The sequence below is a fragment of the Zingiber officinale genome, chromosome 9B (genome assembly GCF_018446385.1).
Source record: "Zingiber officinale cultivar Zhangliang chromosome 9B, Zo_v1.1, whole genome shotgun sequence".
In the NCBI taxonomy this organism is placed as follows: domain Eukaryota; kingdom Viridiplantae; phylum Streptophyta; class Magnoliopsida; order Zingiberales; family Zingiberaceae; genus Zingiber; species Zingiber officinale.
In genome coordinates this window covers 34,650,881-34,677,560 of record NC_056003.1, presented here as the reverse complement: position 1 = coordinate 34,677,560, position 26,680 = coordinate 34,650,881, and the positions used below count along the sequence as shown (strand labels likewise).

Genomic DNA, 26,680 nt, shown 5'->3' with positions numbered 1-26,680 from the left:
AAATATGGTAAGCCAACAAGGAAGGGATAAATAGAAAAAAGATAGTCTAAACTATCAACTTGTAAAAAAAAAACATCTAGCTAAAAAATGGCATGATGAAGTATAGATTGATTCAGCTCGTAATTGAGACCCCTCAATATTATTGAAGTGTTTTCTATCAATTTTTGAGTTGATCACTAATTAGTACTTAGTGAAGTGACTACATTTAACTCTATTAGCTATGAATCGTTGAGAAATAGAAAATTTGTTTGTTTTAAGATGTGAATCTACGCACACACTGCTAAATAAATCCAACTCACAAGTTGACCCCATAATAGTGGAGGATAGATTTTTAATTTCTTTTTTCATGATATGTAATTTTTGCATGATTATAACTAGTTAATGATGTATTAATTATCATTAATTTGCCAATCTCTCTCTCTCTCTCATGTTTGAACTCCAATATGCAAGCAAGAAAGGATGGAAAGGTGAGATGATGAAATGTGTGGGGGGAAGAACAAGATTTGGATAAGATTTGTTGTCCATAAATATATTCTCATTGTGGAACTGATCATGTTTTTATGGCCCTCGTAGCTCGATTCCGTGTAAAAGCACGGCATGGACAAAACACAATTCTGACACTTCAATATTCGCTGTTGCAACTTGTGTTCAATTATGTTTTTTTACATAACCTATAGGGAAGCAGATTCTGAGAGGAAAACTCTCTCTCAGTGTATCTTCTCCTACCATAAGATCAGAAGCAATTGTAAGGCATTCACTGTTTGAATCTCAATTAGGATCGATGTAGTGTAGGATATTTTCCTTCAGATAAAAATCTAGGACTTTGATGGTCGGGTAGATAGCCATTTGTGTTTCTGGATTTACTGACCAGTCCATTGATTGATTATAAAAGTTGGATACTTAGATTTTAAAAAAAATAAAAATTTGTCAAATGATCATTGAAAAAATTGAGCAACGAAGCTCCAGTAAAATGTTTAGGCATTAGGTTTGATTGCTAGATTCTAGCTCTAGGTAGAATCGAGTCCAAAAAGTTGAGCTAAAGACTGATACATGGAATCAAGCCAACATATCACCCTATCATCCAATAGGTTGGAACTCCCGTAAGTCCAGTGAACTCACAGTTGAAGGCCAAGTTCATTCTGCATGTAGCAAACTAAGTTTCCTTTGGTTTGATGGTCAATGGCGGAGCTAGTCCGAGTAATCTATCCGGGCTGATCCCTCACAGTGGACTATCAACGTCGACATTGACACCGTCACCCTTGGACTGCATTTTCATTTTTTTTTCTTTTTCCATGGTAAATTTGATCTTATCTTTTTCTAAACTCCATCGGGCCCTCGGGCTACCGTCAAGGTAGGTTTGAATGTGGCTCTGACATTGTTGATGGTCCTCTTTTTTGCACCTGGACCTCACCTCCCCTTTCTTCCTTCCTTATTGCTCGTTCGGCTGCCTCCCGATAAAACCTACAACCCTGCATGTAACGTTAGCGGCTCTAGCGTGACTCTGACAGTCAAGTCAACATCGAGCTATAAATATGATCAAATCCAATTAGTTCGTTGGAAATCTGATCCTTCTATTTGAGTGTTCGGTAGACCGATCCAGACGTTCAGTAGACCGATCAAGGCCGAATCTAACCTTGCAAAAAGTGTTAGTTTCCTACAAAACAGAGTTAGACAAATAACAAATAATAATAAATTAAAGCAATACATGACTTTTGATAGCCTTCGGATTGTCTGACACTTTGAGTTTTGCTGAAACTCTAGGTCGAACCAATGCCTATTGTTTCCTCAAGGAGAACGTGCCCTCACCTACTCCTCTCAGGAGAAGTTACCTATTGTCAGACTGGTCCTCCAGACCGACTGAACTTTTGCTTAGTGCCCGAGACTTCAGGTCTTCATGCTAGACGTCCGCTCCACGACTCATCCATACTTTCACTTGGTTCGCGACCACCAAGATTTTCACCTAGAGTTCCGGACTCTAGGATTTCGCCCAAAGTGCTCTACCCTCCAAGACTTCGCCTTGCCTAACCGCAGTTAGGACTTTCTATCACCTAGGATTACCACCCCTCAGACCTAAGGTTACCTCCCCCTAGGGGTTTCCACCTGCCTAGAATCCACTAGGACTTTTGTTTAAGAACACTTAGAACTTTCCTACAAGCTTATTCAGACTTGTTAGATAACAATACATCTTAACTTTGAACATTTTTCCATAATCAAAACTTAAGTTTAATCGTCTGGTGCTTCCTGCACCAACAATCACATCAAATCACAACAATTATTTGTCACATCGAATATTCTTCTATGCAAGCGTGCGACACGTGTTAGTGTACTACAAGATGCATTAATGAGGGATGAGAGGCAATAAGCAAGCTTATGATGAAAAGTTGTCCTTGACATGCTTTATTAATGGTTGGTGATTTGCTCGATTTCCAAGGAGTCAAGATGATGCCAACTTAATCCAAGTAAATTTTATCAGCGAATGTCCAACTGGAGGTATTTCATCAGACTAAGTCGCTTGATGATGCTGGATTAACCGATCGGACATCAGGGATATCATAGGTAAGAATGGTTAAGTATAATATTTGTTCTAGCGATCGGGGGTACAACACAAAAATGCTCGATCAGAGGATAAGAGGCTCAAACAAATATCAGGGTATAGTTAATCGGACTGACAGCCTCCTTTGACTAGACTTGAAGGGGAGGCTTGTGATACGGTGTTTAAGGTGGGCCCCTTTGAGGGGGTTAAAATCTAGGAGGTCGGCTGGCGTGGAAATCAAAGTCAAAATCAAGAGGTGGTCAACATCATTTAGAACAAGAGAAGGTCTAGACGGACCTCCAGGTCGAACGAACCGTGAGTGTTAAACCAAAGGCTCACCCGAGTGGGCCCTCCGGTCGGGTTGAACTCCAAATTTGATATCGCAATCAACAATGAAGTACGATGGAGTATGAAGTCAACTATCAATTATCCTGACCAAGTGCCCCAGCCGATCAGACGTATGGCCCGATCGAACATATTAGACATCTGGTTATGAATAGTTCAAGTAAAGAAGCCGAGTGAAAGCCGAGTCGCGAGCCGCACTCAAACATTGATCGGGTATTCACTACAAGAAAACAATAAAATAGCGACGAAATATTAGTGATGAAATAGTCATTTGTAGCAAAAATAGACTATTAGCGGCGGAACACAATTTTGTCGCAAATAATAATATTAAAAAATTAATTTTTTTGTAAGGTCATTATATTTGCGACGAATTTAGCATTCTCGCCGCTAAAATTTTAGTATTAGCAACGAATTATGTTAAGCGTCGTTAATATGTAATTATGTGGATTCGTTAATAAATAAGGATTACCGACGAATCAGAAATTTCATCGCTAAACCTTTATATTAGCGACGAAATTCTATAATTCGTCACTAATTTGTATTATTAGCGGCAAAATCTCAAATCGGAATATTCGTTGTTAATATATTAATGGCGGATTTTCTATTTTCGCCGCTAATATTAAGAATTAGCGGCAAATCATATAGTTTCGTCGCTAATCCTGCCCTTATTTCCCCCCGAATCGGCATTTCCCCAAATTCGCCACGATCTCTTCTTCTCCTCCGCGTCGCGATCCTCTTCTTCTACTCCGCGTGCTCTCTTCTCCTCCGCGCTCTCTTCTTCTCCGTCCGCTCGCTGCTTCTTCTCCGTGTGCGCTCTCTTCTTCTCCTCCGATGCTGCCACGATAAGGTTTTAGGGTTCGGGTGAGCGATCTCTTCTTCTCCTCCGACGCCGCCGTGAATCTTCTTTGTTTGATGAATCCTCCTTCTTTCCTGCTCCAGCTCCGGTGACTTCTGTTTTGACCCAGCTCAGGTTTTCCTCCTCTGCTTCTTTCTCGCTCTGAGAAAATTAAGGTACTGCCAAAATATCAATTTTTTCTCTCCATTTGATTGCATTTATATGATCTTGTTATTCATTTTACCGAAATTATCTTGCTCTTAAATTTTGAATCAAAGATAATGAATATCTCTTAAGTACTTATAGTAAATTCTATAAGAGTACATATCAAGCATCAAAATAACTTCAACATGCTATAAGAGTACATATCAAGCATTTTATAAAATTTCATTTTAGCTATAGGTGCATGCTGCAATGTGCAAGGATCAGTAATTCTCTTCGTACTTATTGTTTCATTTTTATTGTTTGTGTTGTTAATGATAACTTCAACATGATCTCTCATACTCTCCCTCAAAACTCTCCACTAAAGTAAACTGAGTCTCAATCTCTAAAGTATCTATCACAAATTCATGTTTCGAGTTGAGATATGTATTTATTTTGAAGAACAAAAGATATGTACTTATTTTGCCTCGATGGATCATGTTTAACCAAATTACTCTTGAACTTCTTTTGGAAGCTATGTAGTTGATAATTTTTTAGTTATTTTGATGTCATTAATTAATTTAAGTTATTTAATATAAGTTGCTTATTAATTTCATTGAATCTTATCATCAAACTTATTTATTAAATAATATGATTTTTTTATATGTTTAATCAGGTTTTATAAATATGGATAAAAGTTGGATAATGCTTGAGAATCGGATTAGCCCTGAATATATAAATGGGTTAAATCAGTTTTTAAAGGTGGCAGAGAATTATATGATAAATTTAAATTTATCTAATATTCGTTGTCCATGTCGAAGGTGTGGTAATTTCTTTAAATATGAGTTGGATTATGTTCGAGGACATCTTTATAGATAGGGGATTTGACAAATTATACAAAGTCTGGAATTTTCATGGTGAAGCTTCTACATCATATGTTATAAATATTGTTAATGAAGAGGGACTTGATTGTGATTTTGAAGAAGATGATTTTCAAGACATGTTTACTGATTTAAGAAATGCAGAAAATATCAATACCATTGGGCCTCAATTAGATGATATTAATGAAAACATGAATGTAGAAGATATTAGAGGAAGTTATAGCTCAATGTTTGAAGAACCACAAAAAGAGTTGTATCACACTTGTACTAATTTTTCTGTATTCAGTTTTTTGGTTAAGTTAATGCATGTGAAGGTGTTAAATGGCTGGAGCAATAAATCTTTTGATATGTTACTTCAGTTATTGCAAGAGGCATTTCCCAAACCGAATGTGATTCCAAACTCTCATTATGAAGCAAAGAAAATGTTAAAAGAGTTAGGATTGACATATGAGAAGATACATGCATATAAGAATGATTGTATATTATATTGGGGTGAGCATGAGAATAAGAATACATGTCCGGTGTACAAGGAGCCTAGATACAAGTATGATGGGATGAATAATAAAAAGAATGCTCAAAAAATTCTTTGATATTTTCCTTTGAAGCCCAAACTTAAGCGGTTGTTTATTATGAAACATACAACAAAAGATATGAGATGACATAAAGAAAAACGGATTGAAACAGATAGTGTATTAAGGCATCCAGAGATAGTGAATCATGGAAAGAATTTGACACATCACATGAAATATTTGCTAGTGATCCACGAAATATTCGCTTAGGGTTGGCTACAGACGATTTTAATCCATTTGGAAATATGTCAAATGCTTATAGTATATGACCTGTTATACTTGTGAATTATAATTTGCCACCATGGAAAATAATGAAGCCATCATATTTGATTATGTCTCTTTTAATTCCTGAGCCTAAATAACCTGGGAAAGAGATAGATGTATACTTACGACCTTTGATCAACGAACTAAAGGAGATATGGGATGATGGGGTGGAAGCATATGATACATCGACTGAACAAGTATTTCGATTGCATGTTGCTGTGATGTGGTCTATTCATGACTTTCCAGCATATATAACAATATCTGGATGGAGCACAAAGGGTTATAAAGCATGTCCAGTATGTGCAGTTGAAACTAAATCTCAAAGATTACAGAGTAAAAATATGATATACATGCCACCGTCGATTTTTGAATGTGCAACACCCATGGCATAAAAATAAGAATTTCAATGGAAATGTTGAACAAGAAGGACCACCACGAAGATTTAGTGGTTATGAGATTTTCACACAATTAGATACATTACCCCATGTGACATTTAGTAAGCATCCTGCATTAAGTAAAAAATGTCAGCGATATTTGGATGATACAAATTGAGTAAAGAAGTCTATATTTTTTGAGTTAAAGTATTGGCCAGATTTAAAGTTGAGACACAATTTAGATGTGATGCACATTGAAAAAAATATTTGTGATGCTTTGTTTGACACATTATTTAATATAGATGGAAAGTCAAAGGATACATTTAAAGCAAGGTTAGACTTGCAAGATATGGGGATTAGAAGCGAATTGCATTTAAAGAGAGTTGGAAACAAATTCAGTAAACCATATGCAAGTTACATGTTGATGACATTGGACGAAAGACGTGCATTTTGTCAATTTTTAAAATCCGTGAAGTTTTTTGATCGATATGCTGCTAATATATCTAGAAATGTGAACGTAGATGATGGAAAGTTACATGGACTAAAATCACATGATTGTCATGTCTTGTTCAAAGAATACTTTTAGCTGATGTACATAAATTCTTCCCAAAAGATATATGTGGCACACTAATTGAGTTATGTGATTTTTTTCAAAAAGATAACTGCAAGATCTTTACACATAGCAGATTTATATAAAATGGAGGAGGAAATAGTCTTCATATTGTGTAAGATGGAAAGAATATTTCCTCCAGCATTTTTTGATATTATGGTTCATTTGGCAGTTCATTTACCCCGTGAAGCCATGTTAGCTGGACACGTTTCGTCACGATGGATGTATCCCTTTGAACGATATTTAGGAAGATTAAAAAAATATGTTTAGAATAAAGCAAGACTTGAAGGATCTATTGCAGAGGGGTATATTATAAATGTGGCATTGACTTTCAGTTCCTTGTATATGAGTCAAATTGAGACAAGATTTAGTAGGCCAGAACGAAACAAAAATGTTCAACCAGTAGCATGCAATTTAAGTGTTTTCTCACAACAAGTAAGAGTGTTTGGCAACCAACATAATCTAAAATTACCTTTGGCTTTGTATAAGAAAGCACATTGGTATATTCTCAATAATTGTAAAGAAGTTGCCGAATATAGAAAGTAAGTTTTTACATTATGTAATTTTATTATTTATATTTCATTATAAAATTATAAATTAAATATTTATTTATGCAGTGAACATCTACAACTTCTGTCACATAAAGTTCATTCAAATCAACTTCTCCAATATCATGAGATAGATTTTCTGTTGGGACCAATATGCCTGCTAGAGGGGGGTGAATAGTGTTTCATCGCGCGTTCGTCGGTTTGCTTCGTCTTGATGATGATATGCAGCGAAAATGAAATACAAGACTCACACAATGCTAACAAGTAGATTTACTTGGTATCCACTTCAAGAAGAAGTGACTAATACAAGGATCCACACACCGACTCACTCCTCTACTATGAAACACTCCTTCTCGGTCGCAGCCGGAGGAGGAGAAGCCTCGTACAAACTCACACAACAACACAACCAAAAATACAAGAAGAGAGTACAAGATATAAATGAAAACACTACTTCTTCTTGCTTACTTGTTGCTTGTTGTTTCCTCTTAAACCTTGAGAGAACACTCCCAAGAGCCTTCAAGAACTGGAAAGAATCTCTGGAGAAATCGCTGTGAAAGTCAGAGAGAAATCACAGGAGAAGAACGTAAAGTTCTGCGGAGAAAACGCTCCGCCCAAGCTTTAAACAGTGCTCCCAATCGATCCAATTCATTCCCAATCGATTGCCACATCAGCACCGCCCCATCCCAGCCGTCCATTATTCGTTTCCTGTGCAACGGTCACTTCCCAATCGATCGACCGATCGATTGGGACTGTCTGAATCGATCGGCCGATCGATTCAGAGCCTTTCTGTGCTCTCGCGATTGCGCGAGAGCTTCTGCTGCCCAATCGATCGACCGATCGATCGGTAGCTCCCAATCGATCGCCCGATCGATTGGGAAAGCATCTGTGCTCGTGATTCCACATCCCAATCGATCGACCGATCGATTGGGCCTTCCCATAATCGCAACACACCCCAATCGATCAACTGATCGATTGGATCCTGGTTCAATCGATCGCCCGATCGATTGACCAGCCTGGACTTGACTCAAACTCAAGTCCAAAATTTCCAACCCAACTCTTGGTCAACCGTAACCTGTTGGGTCTCCATGCCTAGCATTTGGCCACACCCGACTAACCTCGAACTAGCCTTCTAGCCTCCCTCCATCAGCCTTGCGTCCCTCGAATATCTCCCATCCTTCACGCCTTGCCTTCAGGAGCTTCCTTCGGCCTCATCCTAGTTGTCGAGTTCTCCTTGCCAAGTCACACTAGGACTTACCTTACCAAGATCACATGCTTGGACTTACACCCTTTGTCAAGATCACACTTGGACTTTCCAATTGCTTGGCTCCTCACCAGGACTTTCTCCTTTGCCAAGATCACACTTGGACTTTCCAATTGCTTGGCTCCTCACCAGGACTTTCTCCTTTGCCAAGATCACACTTGGACTTTTCAACTTCCTGGATAGCTCCTCACTAGGACTTTCCAAATGTCTATCATGCAGTTAGTACTTTCCCAGTCAAGTCTCCTGTCACCCTTGACCTACTTGACTTGTATTCTCATCAACCTGGTCAACCCTTTGACCATATCCATGATCAACCTGGTCAACCCTTTGACCATCTCCATAACCGAACGATTGCTCCAGCAATTTCCTTACATTGTCAAATATCAAAACTCAAATCCTGACTCAAGCTTGACTCAACTCAAGCTTAGTCAAACTGGTCAACCTTGACCTAGGAAAATTGCCCCAACATTTTCCACAATGGTTTAGGGAAAGAATGATAAAGCTAAAGAATTTAACAAATTCAGAAATCACAAACAAGTTGTATTATTTAGCAATTGGACTTGATGTTGAAGTTCAACTCTATGACGCCTGCATTGTAAATGGTATTCGATATCATACAAGGTCCCGTGATTCTCGTAGAACTACTCAGAATGGTGGGGTTAGCGTACCATCATCTGATGATGGTGCCAATTTGGATTTTTTTTGGAGTGTTGAAGGATGTCGTTCAACTATTTTACTCTTTCAAGTATAAAGTACAATTATTTTGGTGTGAATGGTTACAATGTAATCCAAAAAAAAAATCAATGGTTGAAGAGTTTGGTCTCTTATGTATTATTGACACTTCTAAAACATGGTACACTGATGACCCATTCATTTTGGCCAATCAAACAAATCAAGTTTACTATTTAAATGATATAAAGCATGGAGGTCATTGGAAGGTAGTATAAAAGGTTCAACATCGAAAAATATACGAAGTAATTGAAATTGATGAAGCATCTAAAGAAATTGAATTCGGAAATAATTTCAATATTGAGACTAACTAAGATATTTCTTTTAATGAAGCAACTTTAGTAGTTGGTGACGACTTAGAAATAACCCAACTTTGTAGATTAGATGTTGAGGATCAACATATAAATATGTCAAATGTACAAGTTGAGCCGACTAGGGATGCTCAAAGTTTTCTTAATGCTGAAGATGAAGATACTGAAATGATAGTGAAGCATATGATCAAATATCTCTTTCAGATGATGATAGTGATTAATTTTTATTTACATGGTATGTATGTTTTTCTTCATTTTTAATTCATTTATATAAGATAAAGTTTCATTATTTGTAGATACATATATACGTTGATGGATATTTGTTTGTTGATTTATACATGATGATTATGTGACAGTCATGCTGCCCAAGAGGATTGAGCATCTATCAATTATGCAGACACCGTCTGATGATAGTTCTTCTAGTGGTTAGTTGCTTTATATTTAAATTACAAAATTTTTATTTTGGTATTTAATTTGTTAATTGTTAACACTTTTGCATCTACAGGCCCACCGCTACGTAGGGAGACACGTGGTACACATTCTGATCGGCTGCGACGCCAGATCTCTGCCCAGGGTAGATTATCTATTACTTTTCGTTAGAGCGATGGACATCCAATTGGTCCAAACGCAGCTTCATTTATGACCGAGTTAGGTCTCTTGGTAAAGAAGTTTGCTCCCTTACAAGTTAAGAGCTGGAAGCATGTTCCTGCTGATAACAAAAGGATGATATATGATCGATTATCAGTAAGTACAAGTAATTCAACATATTTATAACCACTTCTTTATTACTAACCATATGCGAAATAAATTTATTTTTTTTCAGGCTGCTTTTGATATCAATTTTCAGGAGGGTGCATCGTCAGTCATAAAAGAGACTGACCGATTAATGAGTTCACGGTATAGAGATAATAGAACCAAAATGCATAACCATTATAAGAAGTTATCACACCTTCCTCCTGCTGAGCACCGACAATATATTCTGATCGAGTTTTGTGAGACTCAAGATGATTGGGACTATATGTGTGCTTTGTTTGAATTTGAGACATTTTAGGTAACTATATAAAAATTTAATTATTTGTTCTATAACTATTATTTTATTTATACAAAATTTTGTGTTGTAGAAACGATCTACCATAAATGCTGAAAATCAAGGGAAACTCCCATATAACCATCGTGGAGGTTCTAAATCATTCATTCAATATAGTTACGATGGTGTAAATGCTACTTTTATAGTTTTCATATATTGTATGTTGATTAAAAATTAACAAATTATTTTTTTTCTAGACCGATCAGTTACAAAGAAAAGATCGGATTATTGTTTTTAATGAAACTCATTATAGCTCGTTAAAAGGGTGAATTGATGAGATGGCCAAAACTGCATATGTATGTTATGCCCTTATTTAGTGAATATGTTCTTAATTGTGTATAATTATGTTTTTATGATATTTTTAACATGTTTATTTTTTTTTTAGGATGATATGGTGAGACTACGTGATGAGTGTATTCAAACACAAAATCCAAAAGAGGCAATCAATGTAGTCGAAATTGCAGATACAATTTGTGATCAGGTCCGCGATACTCATTCTTAAACTTTCCTGCCATACTAAAATTTTTATTCACATAAAATTTATTCACATACTAAAACTGCAGATACAGTTTGAGACATCAATGTTTGTGCTTTTCTCTTTGATTTTTTTCAAGGGTGCTTAATAATGTATTAGTTCTGTGTCTTGCCTTCTTTTCATCTTGTGTGTTATCTTTTCTTTCTTTGCAAATGTACACTGACTTTTATAATGTCTCTTTTCCTTACATCCAAAATATATTATATGATCTTTCTTTTTAGTCATATCTTTAGATGTTAATGCCTCAATATTTGAGTGGGTTAATTCAGAATGTTGTTATGCATTGAAGAGGTAAAGGTTTTCACCTGTGGGCATCACTCAATGTTGAATTACTTTTCTGTTAAGATTCTGAGGAAACATCAGATATGACATGTTGAATCTATTTGTTACTCTCTTCTAGGATTTTCACAATTACTAATTATTAAACAGTCATGTGCTATTTTTAAATATGTTGAGACTTGTATTAGGTCCTCGGTACTTGTCCGGGATACATTAGAGGACTTGGAAGTGGGCCAAAGCCAGTTAGGTCCACTTCTTCAAATGTCACCTCCTCAATCAGATCAACTAATACCGCATTACGTGAAAAACTTAATCCACTCAAGAAGAGTTAGCAAACATCAAAGTTCAATTAGCAAACACCCAAGATGAATTAGCATCAATGAAATCAAGACAAGATATGTTTGAACAAATTCTTAACCGATTGGCACCTGCAGCATTAGATTCCTTGATCCATGATTCATCTTCGGTTCCACCTCCTCCTCCTCATTCTTAGACTTTGATGTTGTGGATTTTTGGATATGAACATGATGTTGCGAAGTTTATTTCTTGTAGACTATGATGTTGTGGATTTCTGGATGTGAACTTGATGTTTTGAACTAGTTACTTGTTTGTCTTTATTTGGATTGTTACTTGTGTACTTTATTTGTTGTGTTACTTGATGTTAGACATTGATGTTGAGTACTTGCATCTCTTGTTTGTGAATGTTACTAGATTTGTGAACTTATACTTTGATGAAGTATGAGTTGTTTGTGAGTTTATTTGTGAATTTGTTGTTAGAGTTAGTATTTGTATAAGTTTGTGAATATTGTTGTTAGAGTTATGATTATTGTGAATATTGTTGTTAGAGTTGTGATGATTGTATGAATTTGTAAATGTGTATAAATTTTTTTAAAACATTTTTTTTTAAAAAAACAAAGGTTAGCGACGAAATATCCAAAATCGTCGCTAACAACTCGAACATATCGAACCTTATCGTAAACGTTTGCGGTGAAATGAAACGGGTTTAGCGACGAGTCAGTTTGTTAGCGACGAAATTTAAAAAATCGTTGCTAACTTGTTAGCGACGAAAAGGTTCAAATTCGTTGCTAATAACTTAAACATATCAATACTTATCGTAGGCATTTGTGGTGAAATGAAATGTGTTTGCGACGCATTACGATGGCATTAGCGACGAAATAAGGGAAATCGTAGCTAACTTGTTGCCGATGAAATATTTGGATTCGTCGCAAATAAATTTCTTAGCGACGAGTAATTTTCATTCGTCGCTAAAAGATTAACGTCGATTAAAATTCTTTAGCGAGGATTTAATCATGTCGTTAATTTATTAGCGACGAAACATAAAAAAAATCATCGCTAATAATTATTTACGACAAGCTTATAACGACGATTCTAGTGATGAAAAGTTATCGTCGTAAATATTGGTTAGTGACGAACATTAATATGTTAGCGACGAAATATTTCATCGCTAAATACCAATTTTCTTGTAGTGATTCCTCAGAAGTTACAACCAGTCGAACTATATCAATATTTCAATCAGTTGGTCAAAGTAGTCTATGGTGGACCCCATAGCCCAACAAACTATTACAATTTTTTGGTCTTTTGTGCCATAGAAGACAGGGGATATCTTGTAGGCAAATCGCACTTTAGAAGCTTCCAACCTATCCAATCACAAGGATTTGAAGGCTCAATTTAGGAAAGGTGTCATGGTCACTTTATAGTCTACCCTTTTTTGGAAATGCTTCATAATTCATGCATAGTAGGGATGTAAATGAACCAAGCCGCTCGCGAGCTATTCGAAGCTCGATTCGATAAAAGCTCGTTTGAGCTCGTTTAATGAGGCTCATTAAGATAAACAAATCAAGCTCAAGTTTCGCAATATTCGGCTCGTTAACTCGTGAACACGTTTGTTAAACTCATTAACTTTTAAATAAAAATAATAATAATTTCGATATTGAATTTATAAATTTTATACTCTATTTATGAAAAATATAGACAAATATATTAAATTTATTTATTAGAATAAAATTATAAATTTTAATAATAATATTATAATTTTCTCTAAATATATAATTTAGTTTTTAATGAATATTTAAATTTATGATTTATATTTATTAAGCTCGTTTAGACTCGATAAAAGTTCGAATAAGCTCGTGAGCCATGAATATATTCGTTAAATAAAGCTCGAGCTCGGCTCGATTATAAACGAGCCAAGCTCAAACATTCAAGAGTTCGGCTCGGCTCAGCTCAGCTCGATTGCATCCCTAATGCATAGACACAACAGTGGCATTATAAAAGGGTGTCTTCACCCACAGGCGGAGCTATGTGATGCTATATTTTTCTGCATGCACATTACTACTATTTCTTCACTATTCATTTTCAAAATTCGATTACTGACTTGAGCGTCGGAGGATTAATACCAAAGACCTCTTCCCTAACCCGGCACTAACATTTTTTGTGACACGCAGGACAACGAGCAGTCTCCATCTGGTCAACGTTAGAGCGGAGTGCCCAACTAGCCAACTTCTCAATTTTCGAACAAGATCATATCTCAACCGTTGAAAAAAAATTGTTTCATTCTAACAGTTAGAACTGTCGACGGTTGTGAACCGTCGGTGGTTCTAATGGTCCAAAACAAAATAAAAATGAACCGCCAATGGGTGATTTTTAGAGGGGCTGAACCGGAACCGACCTAACACCCCGTCGAACCGGTTCAAGTTTTTTAACTGGAACTGGGTCAACGGGTACCCGACCCTTGAGCCGGTTTTGGTCTGAGGCGGGCACGACCTGGGATCGGGCCTAATTCCATCCGATTTGATCGACTATTTTGGATGATAAGAGAAATTTTCCTTTCTCAATCTTTCCTAGTAGTTATATGCTCTTGTGCAATTAATTGGGATGACTATAAGCCAACGGTTGTTGTGGGTGATTTTTAGAGAGGCTAAATCGAAACCTGCATGGTACTTTGTGAGGCCGAGTCAAATTTTTAAATTGAAACTGGGTCAATGGACATCCGGCCCATTGACCCAGTTTCGGGTATGAGCCGGATCTGATTTGGACTCCACCTGAGGTCGGGTCTAATTCCATCCTATCTGATCGATTAATTTGGATGACAATAGAAATTTTTCTTTCTAGGTCGTTCCTAACAATTTCATGCTCTTGTGCAATTAAGTGGGATGACCAACGATTATAAGGACACGTTTGGTTCAAGTTATGACATATAATCTTAGTTATGTGATTATCAAGTAATCACAGAATCAAGATTATAGGGAATGAAACATAACCATTGATTGTTTGGTTCAATTTAAATAATCCAGTAAAATTTTTACTTGCCGAATTAGTTATGAAATGATAAAAATAATAATTAATTAAATTTTTTAGACAGAATAAGTAAAGCAAACTTTTAGGAGCAGAATGAAAAATTCTCTTAAATTTATGCCCTCGTTCGTCCTGCCGTAAAAGTAGGAGGAGACCTCTAAAACCATGGTCGACCCTTCCACGTCCATTTCCCTTCTTACTCTTCTCTCCCTCTCATTGCCAAAAGAGGAAGCACGAAGAAGAAGAGCTTCGATTGAGCAAGTGATGGTTTCGTCCGCTTCTCTCCAGTTCCCCTGATCAGCAAATCGCTTTCTTTTGATCGATCGTTTTGGAATCGTACCTGATGAGAAAGTTGTGCCCTAATTTCGACCGGGAGGATGGCCTGGACACGGTCCTGGAGGTCCCCATCCCGGAGGAGATGTTCGGGAACGTGCAAGGCACCGGCGGATCTCGGTGGCAGAACATGAGTACCTGGCTCAAGGCCCAGGCCTTCGACAAGGTCTCCGCCGCCGCCGATGCTGCTGCCGCTGCCTCCGCCGTTCCTCACCTCTTCGCCGGCGGGGCCAACGTCGCCCTTCAGCTGCTCCTCAACGTCGTCGGCTCCCCCCTTATCCCCTGCCCCGTCCCTGTCGATCGCGCCTTCAGCCGCTCCATCCGCGACACCTCCATCGTAAGCAAAACTCCATCTTTTCAGGTTATCAACTAATTCATCTTATGATTTCTGTGATTTGGGGGGTTAAATTTGATTGGGTGAAAGCAAGCGTCGACGGCGAAGTACATCATCACGCAGTACATCGCGGCGACGGGAGGACAGGCGGCGCTGACGTCCGTGAACAGCATGTACGCGGTGGGTAAGGTTCGGATGACGGCGTCGGAGTTCCACATCGGTGACCAGAGCGTGGCGGCGAAGGGCAACGGCGAGATCGGCGGCTACGTGCTGTGGCAGAAGAGCCCCGAGGTGTGGTACTTCGAGCTCATCATGGCCGGATCCAAGATGAGCGCTGGCAGCGATGGCCAGATCGCCTGGCGCCAGTCCGCCTCCGAGCAGTCGCGCCCCTTCCGCGGCCCGCCGCGTCCCCTTCGTCGAACATTCCAGGTCCGATCGCCGAAATATATCATTTTACTCCTCCAATAGTTTTACTTCTTTTGATTTTAAACCAGACGTACTAAAATAAAAAAATAGGCAAAAATTTATAAACTATAAATGGTGGTAAAATGTGAAATGTTATAAATAGTAGGGGAGAAATGCAAAATGAGATTTTACGATGTTAAAAATTGGAGAGCAAAGCAGGGATTGGATCCTCGCGCGACGGCGAACCTCTTCTCCGACGCGGTGTGCATCGGCGAGAAGATCATCAACGGCGAGGAGTGCTTCATCCTGAAGTTGGAGACAAACGCGGCAAACCTGAAGGCCCGGAGCTCCGCCACCTTCGACATCATCCACCATAAGATTTGGGGGTACTTCAGCCAGCGCACGGGCCTGCTGATGCAGCTGGAGGACACCCACCTGCTCCGCATGAAGGCCGGACGTCGCGGCGAGAGCATCTTCTGGGAGACCAGCATGGAGTCGGTGATCGAGGACTACCGCTACGTCAACGGCGTCAACATCTCCCACGGCGGCCAAACCGCCGTCACGCTCTTCCGCTACGGCGAGGGCTCCGTCAACCACAAGAGAAAGATGGAGGAGTCGTGGACCATCGAGGAGATCGACTTCAATCTCTCCGGCCTCTCCAACGACTGCTTCCTCCCGCCGGCCAACCTCAAGAGGGAGCAGGACGGCGTCGACGGCCATGCTCATATTGCAGGATGATCATTATATATTTTCTTCTTATTTATTTATTTATTTATTTTATTCATTTTATTTTTATTTTTATTTTTTTAATCTAGTTAGTGAATTGGGGATTTTAAAACTTAAATAGACTTTTTAATTAAATGAATTATGATTTTTTTTTATTGTATTTCTCCTCTTCGTTTATTTGCTTGGAATTCAATGAAATAATGTTAATTGTTTATTTTTAAAATAAATGCTTTAAGTATTTCACTTTATATAAAAAAAAAATTAATAGGGTAGGTATCATCCAATTTTATCTGATCCTACTGAAATTTTCATCATCCATTGGTTGTGTATTCTATTTGAAAGAAAAATTTTCATGAATTGAACCATGAATAATTGAGTACAAATAGACATCCTCATCTTGTAGACATTAACGCTCGCTTAATATCTACAAGATGAATAAATTTAAACAATAAATAAAATAAAATAAATAATTTTGTACATATATTTAATTTGCTAATATTCATGAAAAATAGTATGTAAAATCAGCACATGTAAACCCTTAACCTTAAACACATAAATTGTTTGTCTAATTATATGTAGGTTCATATCTACCATCTCTTGTCAAATTTATAATTAGACAAACAATTTCTATAAATAAACAAATAAATAAATTTAAAAATATAAAAATTTTAAACAACCAAATAAATGAAATTGATAATGTTTAAACCAAGTAAACTCAAGCTAAATTTAAAGCACAAGCTCATATAAAAAATCCAAATCCAAATTTAATAATCATTTTAAGGATTTAATTCATTGATCAAATAAATTTAAATAAAATTAAACTTCGCTCAAGCTTTTTATAGCCCTAGGCCTAGACCACTATATTTCCTTAAATAATTAAAATAATATATATAAATTAAAATAATTTTATTTCCTTTTTCAATTCGATTCTTCGAAATTCTCTTATTCCATTTCCTTTTTTGACAAAATGAATTAATTTAATTACCAAAAAAATCAAATATTTACCTTAACCCACTGTACTGTTTGGATGGAATGAAGGAAGGTTCATTAACGAAAAGGGAAAGAAGGGAAAGTGAGGGGAAGTAAAGTATTTAACTTCTCCTTGTTTGAGAGAGAGGGAAGGTTCATTAGTGTTACTTTGTTTGTGAGGAAAGGAAAGAGAAGGAAGGTTAAATAGATAAAATTATAAAAATATCCTTATTTTTTAAATTAGAAAATTTTCATAATATTAATATTTATTTTATAAATATAAATTTGATATTTTTAATAATAAAATTATTTTTTTATATTATCATCTAAATTAGTTATTTTTTAAATAAATATTAATCTTTTTATACTATTCATAACAAAAAAAATGAATTACCGATAATCAAATATTTAAATGATAAATAATAAAAATAATAATTTTAGAAATCTTAAATAAAAAAAATTAAAAATTAACATTGATAATGAGAATTCCTACTATTTAAAAACATATTAAATTTTGATGACAAAAATAAAAAATAATAGATATTCTCTTAAATTTTGACTGTAAAAATGATTTCTCCCTTCAAACGTGTCGGATATCTGGCAACAAGCGAGCTATGAAGAATGCGAGGAAATTGGACTCCGACGACATAACAAAATTAGAAATTGAAAATTTTCTTAAACTATTTAGAACAAGAATAAAATTGGAATAATTTTTTTTATATTTTTCCTTCCCCTTCCTTACATTCCAATTCGGGATGTAAGAAAATCTTTCTTTTTATGGGTAACGAATATTAAAGCTTACTCTTCCTTACCTTTCCCTTCCCTTCCCTTCCCTCACTCCTTCCCAAACAAGATTCAAAATTTCCTTTCCCTTTATTTCCCCTTCCTTCCCCTTCCCTCACCTCCTCCCAAACATATCAAACCCTGCTTGGCAATAAGTAATAATTTGACATTATATATATATATATATATATATATATATATATGATAAGTAATAATATATATATATATATATATATATAAAAAAATATAATAATTTTATATTATATATATATATATATATATATATATATATATATATATATATATATATATATATAATCAATATTAAGGAGAATTAATGTGACCTTTAGGTCCATTATAAATATATTGCTTATGTGTTTTTATAAGCAATTTCTTTGAATTGATTAACATTAACAAGTAGACGAAGCGATGGATATAGTGAATCTAGTGACGTTTGTTATCTTGTTAACTGCATCGGCGACAATGATGGTAGGAGCTCAAAGCCAATGGGCCTATGATGCCCATGCTACCTTCTATGGAGATATGTCGGGTGGCGAAACTATGCGTAAGTTTTCAATTTTTTTTCTTAGATAAAATTATATTTCATCATTTACATTTCTAAACCTTGATCTTGAACATTGTATTACTTTTAATTCTTGTAAAAAAAATCTTGACTATAATTTTGAGTATGAATATTATATGGAACATAAAACTTATGATCGGTATTTTCAAGGTTTTAAAAAAGTTCCGGAGGATGCAAATGAAAGAATTATGTAAATATTATATTTTAAAGGGGTAATGTGAAATTAATGATACTCGGCGGCCTTTTTGAGGTTGATCAATTAATTAAATATCATATTTGCCGCATGCGCTGTGCACGTGACAGAGGGTGCGTGCGGGTACGGAGACCTAAACCAGCAGGGGTACGGTCTGAAGACGGCGGCGCTGAGCACGGCGCTGTTCAGCGACGGCGCGGCCTGCGGCGCGTGCTACGAGATCGAGTGTGTGGACTCGCCGGAGTGGTGCGCCCCGGGGCGCAGCGTCTCCATCACCGCCACCAACTTCTGCCCGCCCAACCCCGCTCTGCCCAACGACAACGGCGGGTGGTGCAACCCCCCGCGCAAGCACTTCGACCTCTCCATGCCCATGTTCGTGGAGATCACCAAGGACTACCACGCCGGCATCGTCCCAGTACGCTACCGCCGCGTCCCCTGCTTCAAGATCGGCGGCATCCGGTTCGAGCTGGGTGGGAACCCTAACTTCCTGATGGTGCTCGTGTTCAACGTCGGCGGCGCCGGCGACGTGAGTTCTCTAGAGGTGAAGGGGTCGCGGACGGGGTGGATGGGGATGGTGAGGAACTGGGGCCAGAAATGGGACCTGCCCGGCCAGCCGCAGCTCGTTGGCCAGGCCCTCTCATTCCGCGTCACTCTCAGCGACCGGAGGTCGGTGGTTTCCGACGACGTCGCGCCGGCGCAGTGGCAGTTCGGACAGACCGTCGAGGGCAAGCAGTTCTGATTCACATATCACATTTTTGTTAATGAATAATTGAGGATGATTAACTGTTAGCTAGAGTCTTATTACTAGCTTAATTAAGGGATAATAAATGATTTTGCTTTTTAAATTCCTATAATATTATCACTTTCAATATAATAAGAACTTTGGATCGCTCCCATTGTGACGTGACTCCGATGAAGAAATCCTTTCTATAATGGAGCGAGCTTCTTCGTGTAATTATGAGAAAGTGATTTCGTGTTCATGTAATCGTTTCTATGTTATTTTTTTGAAAAAAAATTATTAAATATTTTTATTTCTAATTTAAAAAATAAAAATATAAAAAAAACAATTTGTGATTATTAATATATGAATTTAAATTTTATTTTTGATTAATAATTTATAAATTTAAATTTTATTAAAATTTAATTATATATAATTGTAGAATAGAAATGTGAGAGAAATATATATAATAAAAAGTGTGGAGCTTATGAAAAAATTGTTGAGAGATTTTTTAATATTTGAAAGATGCGTAAAGTTTTTTATTTTAACGTGGCGTAGATGTGGTAACGAAGGAATTCATGGAGAGGTTCCACAACTGTAGATGCTCAAATTTTACCGTGCACTAATTAAGAGCATCCACACTACTAGATACCCTCAAGAAGCTCCTTTAATGTCATGTCAACGTCATGTCAAAAGTAAATCCCTAGATTTTTCTCCACTATAAAAAAAAAATAAATCTATCAACAACTTTTTCATGGGGGTCTCACATTTTCATTAAATATATTTCATATATCTCCTTCTTATTTTAAGTTATATAATTAAATTTTTATAGAATTTAAATCCATAAATTACTAATAATCGAAATAACATTAATAATTAAAAAAATACATAAATATTACCATATATCAAATAAAAAATATAACATTATCACAATTAATAAATTTTTTTACTGATTACAGTCATAGCGTGCCTAGATATGTTCAACCAAGTCGGCTTGAAGTTGATGATGCAATTGATTATCGCGTAGCTCGTAATTTCTCCGGATGTATTCTTGGAATTCTAGGGTGGACCCTTGAAATATTTGTGATGGAGGATCTCCTTGATCATCCAACCAATTGACTATTGCATCACCCTCATTCTCAATAATCATGTTGTGCAAGATAATACATGTATACATAATATCCTTCAAATTATCCTTGTACCAAAATCGTACTAGACCTCTTATCATTGCCTATCGAGATTGGAGCACTTCAAATACCTACTTGACATCCTTTCTCACGACCTCCTGTTGTTCCTTAAGTAGAAGGGGGGCTTGGCGCAACGGTAAAGTTGTTGCCATGTGATCAAAAAGTCATGGGTTCGAATCCTGGAAACAACTTCTTGCAAAAAGTAGGGTAAGGTTGCATACAATGGATCCTTCCCCAGGACCCCGCATGGCGGGAGCTTCGTGCACCGGGCTGCCTTTTTTTTTTTTTTTTTTTTTTTTTATCTTGAGGGCACGGAAAGCTCTGACAAAAGTAGCCCATTCTGGATAGATCCCATCGCTCGAATAATATCCTTTTGTATGTTGTGTATTGTTAATCGTAAAATTAACCTCGGGTGCATTTCTTTGCAAGACGTTGTTGAATAAAAGTGATTCGTTAAGTACGTTGATATCATTACGCGACCTTATAATCCCCCAAAAGGCATGTCATATCCACAAGTCTGTAGATGCGATTGCTTCAAGCACAATGGTTGGAATGCCATGATTGCCCTAGTAAATTGGTATTTCAAGCGATGGAGCAATTTTTCCATTACCAATGCATACAATCAAGACTACCGAATATGCTAAGGAAGTCGTGTCTATGCTCATGCATTTCAAGCAAATATTAAATATCATCAGCATTAGATCTTCTTAAATATTGAGCCCCGAACACTTCAATTATGCATCGACGGGAGTTGAGTAAGCATTGGATGATAGTTGTTTCTGTTGGTGCGGTTAGCACTAACGGTCTAACTCAGGTTTTGATGAATGACAAATCGGGTTAAGTTAGGTTTGTCGTGATCTAACACTCTGACCGAGTGTGCAGACGAAATCCAGACAGGTCGACGGGCTGATCGGATGTCTGACACGAAGTCCAGCTAGGTCGACGGGCTGACCGGATAGCTGGCAAGAAGTCCAGCTAGGTCGACGGGCTGACCGGATAGCTGGCGAGAAGTGTAGACGGGTCGAAGGGCTGACCGGATGTCTAGCAGGTAAGTAAGGTAAGTTACTCGAGGGGAGTGACTATGAGGACGCATTCCCGAGAAGAGTACATTAGGCGTCGATCCGACCTAGATCCATTTCGGATATCTAAGTCGAGATCGTGACTAGATTTCGGTCTCGGAAAGACGGAATCTAAGTCATACTTTTTATGTCAAACTTATAGACTGTGCTAACGATCTGTTTTGCAGGATATACATTATTCATTTGCCTCGGACTAACCTTGTCTTGCAGGAAAGCTAGTCTCTGGAGAAAGGTGGTCCGAGCGCCCGGAGGTCCGAGCGCCCGGAAGGGATCCGGGCGCCCGGGAGGTAAAACTTATCCTGATCGCATGTCGCCACGTGGAGCTTGCTGGTTGGACTTGCCACATCCCACCAGGGCGCCCGGAAGGGATCCAGGCGCCCCGAGCCTCCTATATAAGGAGGGTCAAAGGCAGAGCACAAGACAAAACTCAAAATTCTCAGACTGCTTACTCTGCTGCTCTACGCTCCAGCGACGCTAACGAAGCTTCGATAACTCGCTCCTGTTCTTTTAATTTCCTCTTTTGTCGGTATAAGCTTTGTTTTATTTTCATTAGCACTTCTGTACTTAACTTTCTGTAATCAAATATTCGAACTGCTAGTGGATTGGCCAACGAAAGCACTCGACGAGTGCGGGCCTTGGAGTAGGAGTCGACATAGGCTCCGAACCAAGTAAAACCAAACTGTGTTAGCCTTGCCTTGCTTTCTTACTTTGTCTTTACTCTATTTCCGCTGTGCGCTTAACTCTTTTCGAACGAAAGTTTTAATCGATATTCACCCCCCTCTATCGAACGCTTACGATCCAACAAGTGGTATCAGAGCGGGTACCGCTCTGATTTGGTGCAACCACCAATCAGACAGGGGGTGAACTTTCTATTAAGTTTTTTTGTTTTTAATTTTTTTTTCACATAATTCCAAACCGGTAATCTTACCTTTTTGGAAAGATTTTTTCTTCGTTATCTAAATTGGTGCAACACCCATTTAGATCTTTTTTATCATCCTTTTCTTCCCACACTGCTAAACCAAGACCAAGTCTTGGGACTTTTTCTTGTCTATTTGTTTACTTGTGTGCAGGATTAAAATGTCTCAACTTGAAGGATTCAACATAGTGCGTCCTCCCCTCTTCAACGGGGATGACTTCCCGTATTGGAAGAATTGCAAATGGAAGTGTATCTCAAGACAGACTTCGACCAGTGGATGAGCGTCACCAGACCCTACAAAATACCAGTCGACAGTTCCAGGAATCTACTGGATCCAGAAGATTGAAGATTGGACATCAGACGTAAAAAAGAAGGCATTAACAGAGAACAAGACAATCAACACCCTACAGTGTGGGTTGACTAGAGAAGAACTAAACCAGGTCGGACCACATAAGAACGCCAAAGAGCTGTGGGACAAACTGATCGAGCTGCACGAAGGAACGAGCGACGCTAAGGTAACAAAACGAGACTTATTATTAAATAAAATATTTAATATAAAAATGCAGGAAGGGGAAACTGCAAGTCAGCTTCACGCGAGGATCAAGGACATCCTCAACGGACTCCACGCCATCGGCCACCAAATGGAGAACCGGGACTTAATAAGGTACGCATTAAACGCATTTCCACGTAATAGTTTGTGGGCATCTATCGTAGATGCCTACAAAATCTCTAAAAATTTATCTAAACTTAAATTAGACGAGTTGTTTTGTGAATTAGAACTACACGAACAAACTAATGTCGAGGCCGAGAAAGGAGTTGCTTTGTTTGCAGGTTCCTCCAAAGAAAAGAAGAACAAACCTGAACCTGAAGAAGATTCTAACCAGGACTCTGAAGATGAAGACACCTGGTGAACTTGGTAAGGAAAATGTTCACCAAGAGAAAGAGGAGCTTCAGCAAGAAAGACCTTCAGAAAATCAACTCCCCCGAATCAAGGAGCGTGACGTGCTTCGGATGCAACAAAAAGGGCCACTACAAGAACGAGTGCCCCAAACTGAAGAACAACAAACCGAAGCTGATAAAAAAGAAGGCGCTCAAAGCGACGTGGGACGACACTTCCTCGGACGAATCGGAAGCCGAAGAACAAAAGAACCAGAGTTACCTCGCGCTGATGGCCCGCGAAGAAGAATCGGAGGATGAATCGGAAGACTGGTCTGAACCCAAATCAAGCCACGAGTCTGTACTCGTTTCCAAAGGTTCTGAAGAGGTATACCGAAATCTAAACAGAAAATTTTTTAAAAATATTTCCTGCTTAAATAATAAATTAGTAAAAATAGAAAATGAAAATAAGTCACTCCTCAAGGAAAATCAAGACCTCAAGGAACAAATCAAAAACTCAAGTCCAACTCAAGATCTAACACTTGAGGAGGAGAATCTATCACTAAAAATAGAAATTAATAATTTAAAAGAAATGTTAGAAAAATTCACAACGAGATCCAAGAACTTAGATTTAATTTTAAACAATCAAAAAGCAAGTTACAATAAAACTGGACTTGGTTACAAATCAAGTTCAACTAAAACTTTTAAATCATTAATAACCCAACACAAGCCAACATGTAAAGCTTGGGTTCCGAAAGCGTGTCTCACCACGCAAGTAGGACTTAACCAATTTTACATACCTAAAGAAAAAATATATTATATAAATTCAAATAAACCAAATCAAAAACCAAAATACAAACCTAAATCAAACAATTTAAAATCTAAAACTCACCAAAAATTAGACTATCACCTAGTTAATTATAATTATAAAAGAAATAAACATAAACCAAAGAACAAAAAATTAAATTAATGGTCATTAATTCAGGGGGAGGTTCTAGAATAGCTGACACCTCCAAAACTAACCTACCCGGCAGGGTAACCCCAACCAACCTACCCGACAGGGTAATTAGGACTAGTTAAAGATGGTTCAAGTTTAACTTGAAAAATGGTACTGGTGACGTTTTGGATGATAGTACGTTAGGGAAGCTTAGTCTATACATGTCTAGGAAGATATGGCTTCGACCTAGTGCATTTGGCTAAGTGGAACTGACCGAAGCTACCCTTTATGAATCCTAACCAGTTAAACCAAGATTTTGTACTAAGTCCAGTGGATAGGACTATTGGGAAAACCTCGAAGGCATGATTACTTTAATAATGTCCGAGTGACTCACCATAGCCCAGAAGTTTATCCAGAGAACGCCTATTTATTGAACCCAAAGCTAAAACTTGAATCTAACACAAGTTAAAAACAAACTCCAAAATTGAATATAATTCATCTCACAAAATTATAGGATTCCCTGATTGACAATTTAGATCGGGTGAGATAACTAAGGATTTTAAAATAAAATTAAAATAAATTAAATTGAATTAAAATTAAATTAAAATTAAAATTAAAATTAAATTAAATTAAAAATTTAAAATTTAAAATTTAAAATTAAATTAAATTAAAAATAAAAATTAAATTAAATTAAAATTAAATTAAATTAAATTAAATTAAAATTAAAATTAAAATTAAAATTAAAATTAAAATTTAAATTTAAATTTAAATGAAATTAAATGAAATTAAAATTAAATTAAATTAAAATTAAAATTAATTAAATTAAAATTAAATTAAATTAAATTAAATTAAAATTAAATTAAATTAAATTAAAATAAAAAATTAAATTTAAATTAAAAATTTAAATTAAATTTAAATTAAAAATTTAAATTAAATTTAAATTAAAATTAATTAAATTAAAAATGAAATTAAAATTAAATTAAATTAAATTAAAAAAAAATTAAATTAAAAATTAAAATTAAAATTAAAATTAAAATTAAAATTAAATTAAATTAAATTAAATTTAAATTAAATTAAGATAAAATTAAAATTAAATTAAGATAAAATTAAAATTAAATTAAAAATTAAACTTAGAATTAAACTAAATTAAAATTAAAGTAAATTAAACTAAAATTTAAATTAAATTAAATTAAATTAAACTTACATTTTTTAACCTAAAAATTTATTTGGATTTTTTTATATATAAACTTTTAAAATTAACTGATGCTTAAGAATTAACTGAAAATAACCTTAAGTGACTAAAATTACACTAACCTTAATTCCTATTTATTGTAGGGAACTAAGTGGATCTTGGGTAGTGGTTGCTCCAAACATATGACTGGAGATCACACCATGTTCACTCAGCTTACTTACAAAAGTCTAGTAACAATTGCCTTTGGAAACAACGGCAAACTAAAGGTAATTGTCATAGGTAATATTGAACTACAACTTGACTTTATCATTACAAATGTCTTACTCGTTGAAAATTTCAAGTATAATCTACTAAGTATCAGTCAATTGTGTGACACTAGATATAAGGTTAGGTTCTTATCTACAGAATGCCTAATCAAACACCTAGATAACCCTAACATAAGCCTAAAAGGGTTTTGAAAAGACAACATCTATGCAATCAACTTAACCACTTCTTCAATTAAGTGTTATTTAACACAAAAAGAAGAAACCTGGTTATGGCATAGAAGAATGTCACACACGAATTTCAGAAATATAAACAGACTAAATGGATTAGTTAAAGGATTACCAAAATTACCTAACTTAGATTCAACTGTATGTAATGCTTGTCAACAAGGTAAGCAAACAAAATCCACCCACAAACCAACTAACGAATCACAAACCAACTCAATTTTAGAACTATTACACTTAGACCTATTTGACTCCCATGGAGTTAAATCAATAAATGGAAGCATATACTATCTAGTGATAATAGATGACTACTCTAGGTTCACCTGGGTAAAATTCTTAAAAAA

The 26,680-nt window shown here is 36.5% G+C and overlaps 2 protein-coding genes across 2 annotated transcripts; both read left to right on the top strand.

Annotated features, from left to right (window-relative positions):
* The first annotated feature begins 14,810 nt into the window (after positions 1-14,810).
* Positions 14,811-16,512, top strand: LOC122022427. The gene is made up of 3 exons (XM_042580417.1): positions 14,811-15,287; positions 15,375-15,713; positions 15,909-16,512. The coding sequence occupies exons 1-3, from the start codon at positions 14,961-14,963 to the stop codon at positions 16,425-16,427; spliced, it is 1,185 nt and encodes a 394-aa protein (XP_042436351.1). The 5' UTR covers positions 14,811-14,960; the 3' UTR covers positions 16,428-16,512.
* Positions 16,513-18,596: 2,084 nt separating this feature from the next.
* Positions 18,597-19,682, top strand: LOC122022925 (expansin-A3-like). The gene is made up of 2 exons (XM_042581030.1): positions 18,597-18,732; positions 19,054-19,682. Exons 1-2 carry the CDS (start codon positions 18,597-18,599, stop codon positions 19,680-19,682), a joined length of 765 nt encoding a protein of 254 aa, XP_042436964.1.
* Positions 19,683-26,680: the final 6,998 nt, after the last annotated feature.

Coding starts and splice junctions, on each gene's coding strand:
- LOC122022427 (XM_042580417.1), top strand. CDS start 14,961: ATGAGAAAGTTGTGCCCTAATTTCGACCGGGAGGATGGCCTGGACACG. Junction 15,288..15,374: donor CCATCCGCGACACCTCCATC/GTAAGCAAAACT, acceptor ATTGGGTGAAAG/CAAGCGTCGACGGCGAAGTA. Junction 15,714..15,908: donor CCCTTCGTCGAACATTCCAG/GTCCGATCGCCG, acceptor AGAGCAAAGCAG/GGATTGGATCCTCGCGCGAC.
- LOC122022925 (XM_042581030.1), top strand. CDS start 18,597: ATGGATATAGTGAATCTAGTGACGTTTGTTATCTTGTTAACTGCATCG. Junction 18,733..19,053: donor GTCGGGTGGCGAAACTATGC/GTAAGTTTTCAA, acceptor TGCACGTGACAG/AGGGTGCGTGCGGGTACGGA.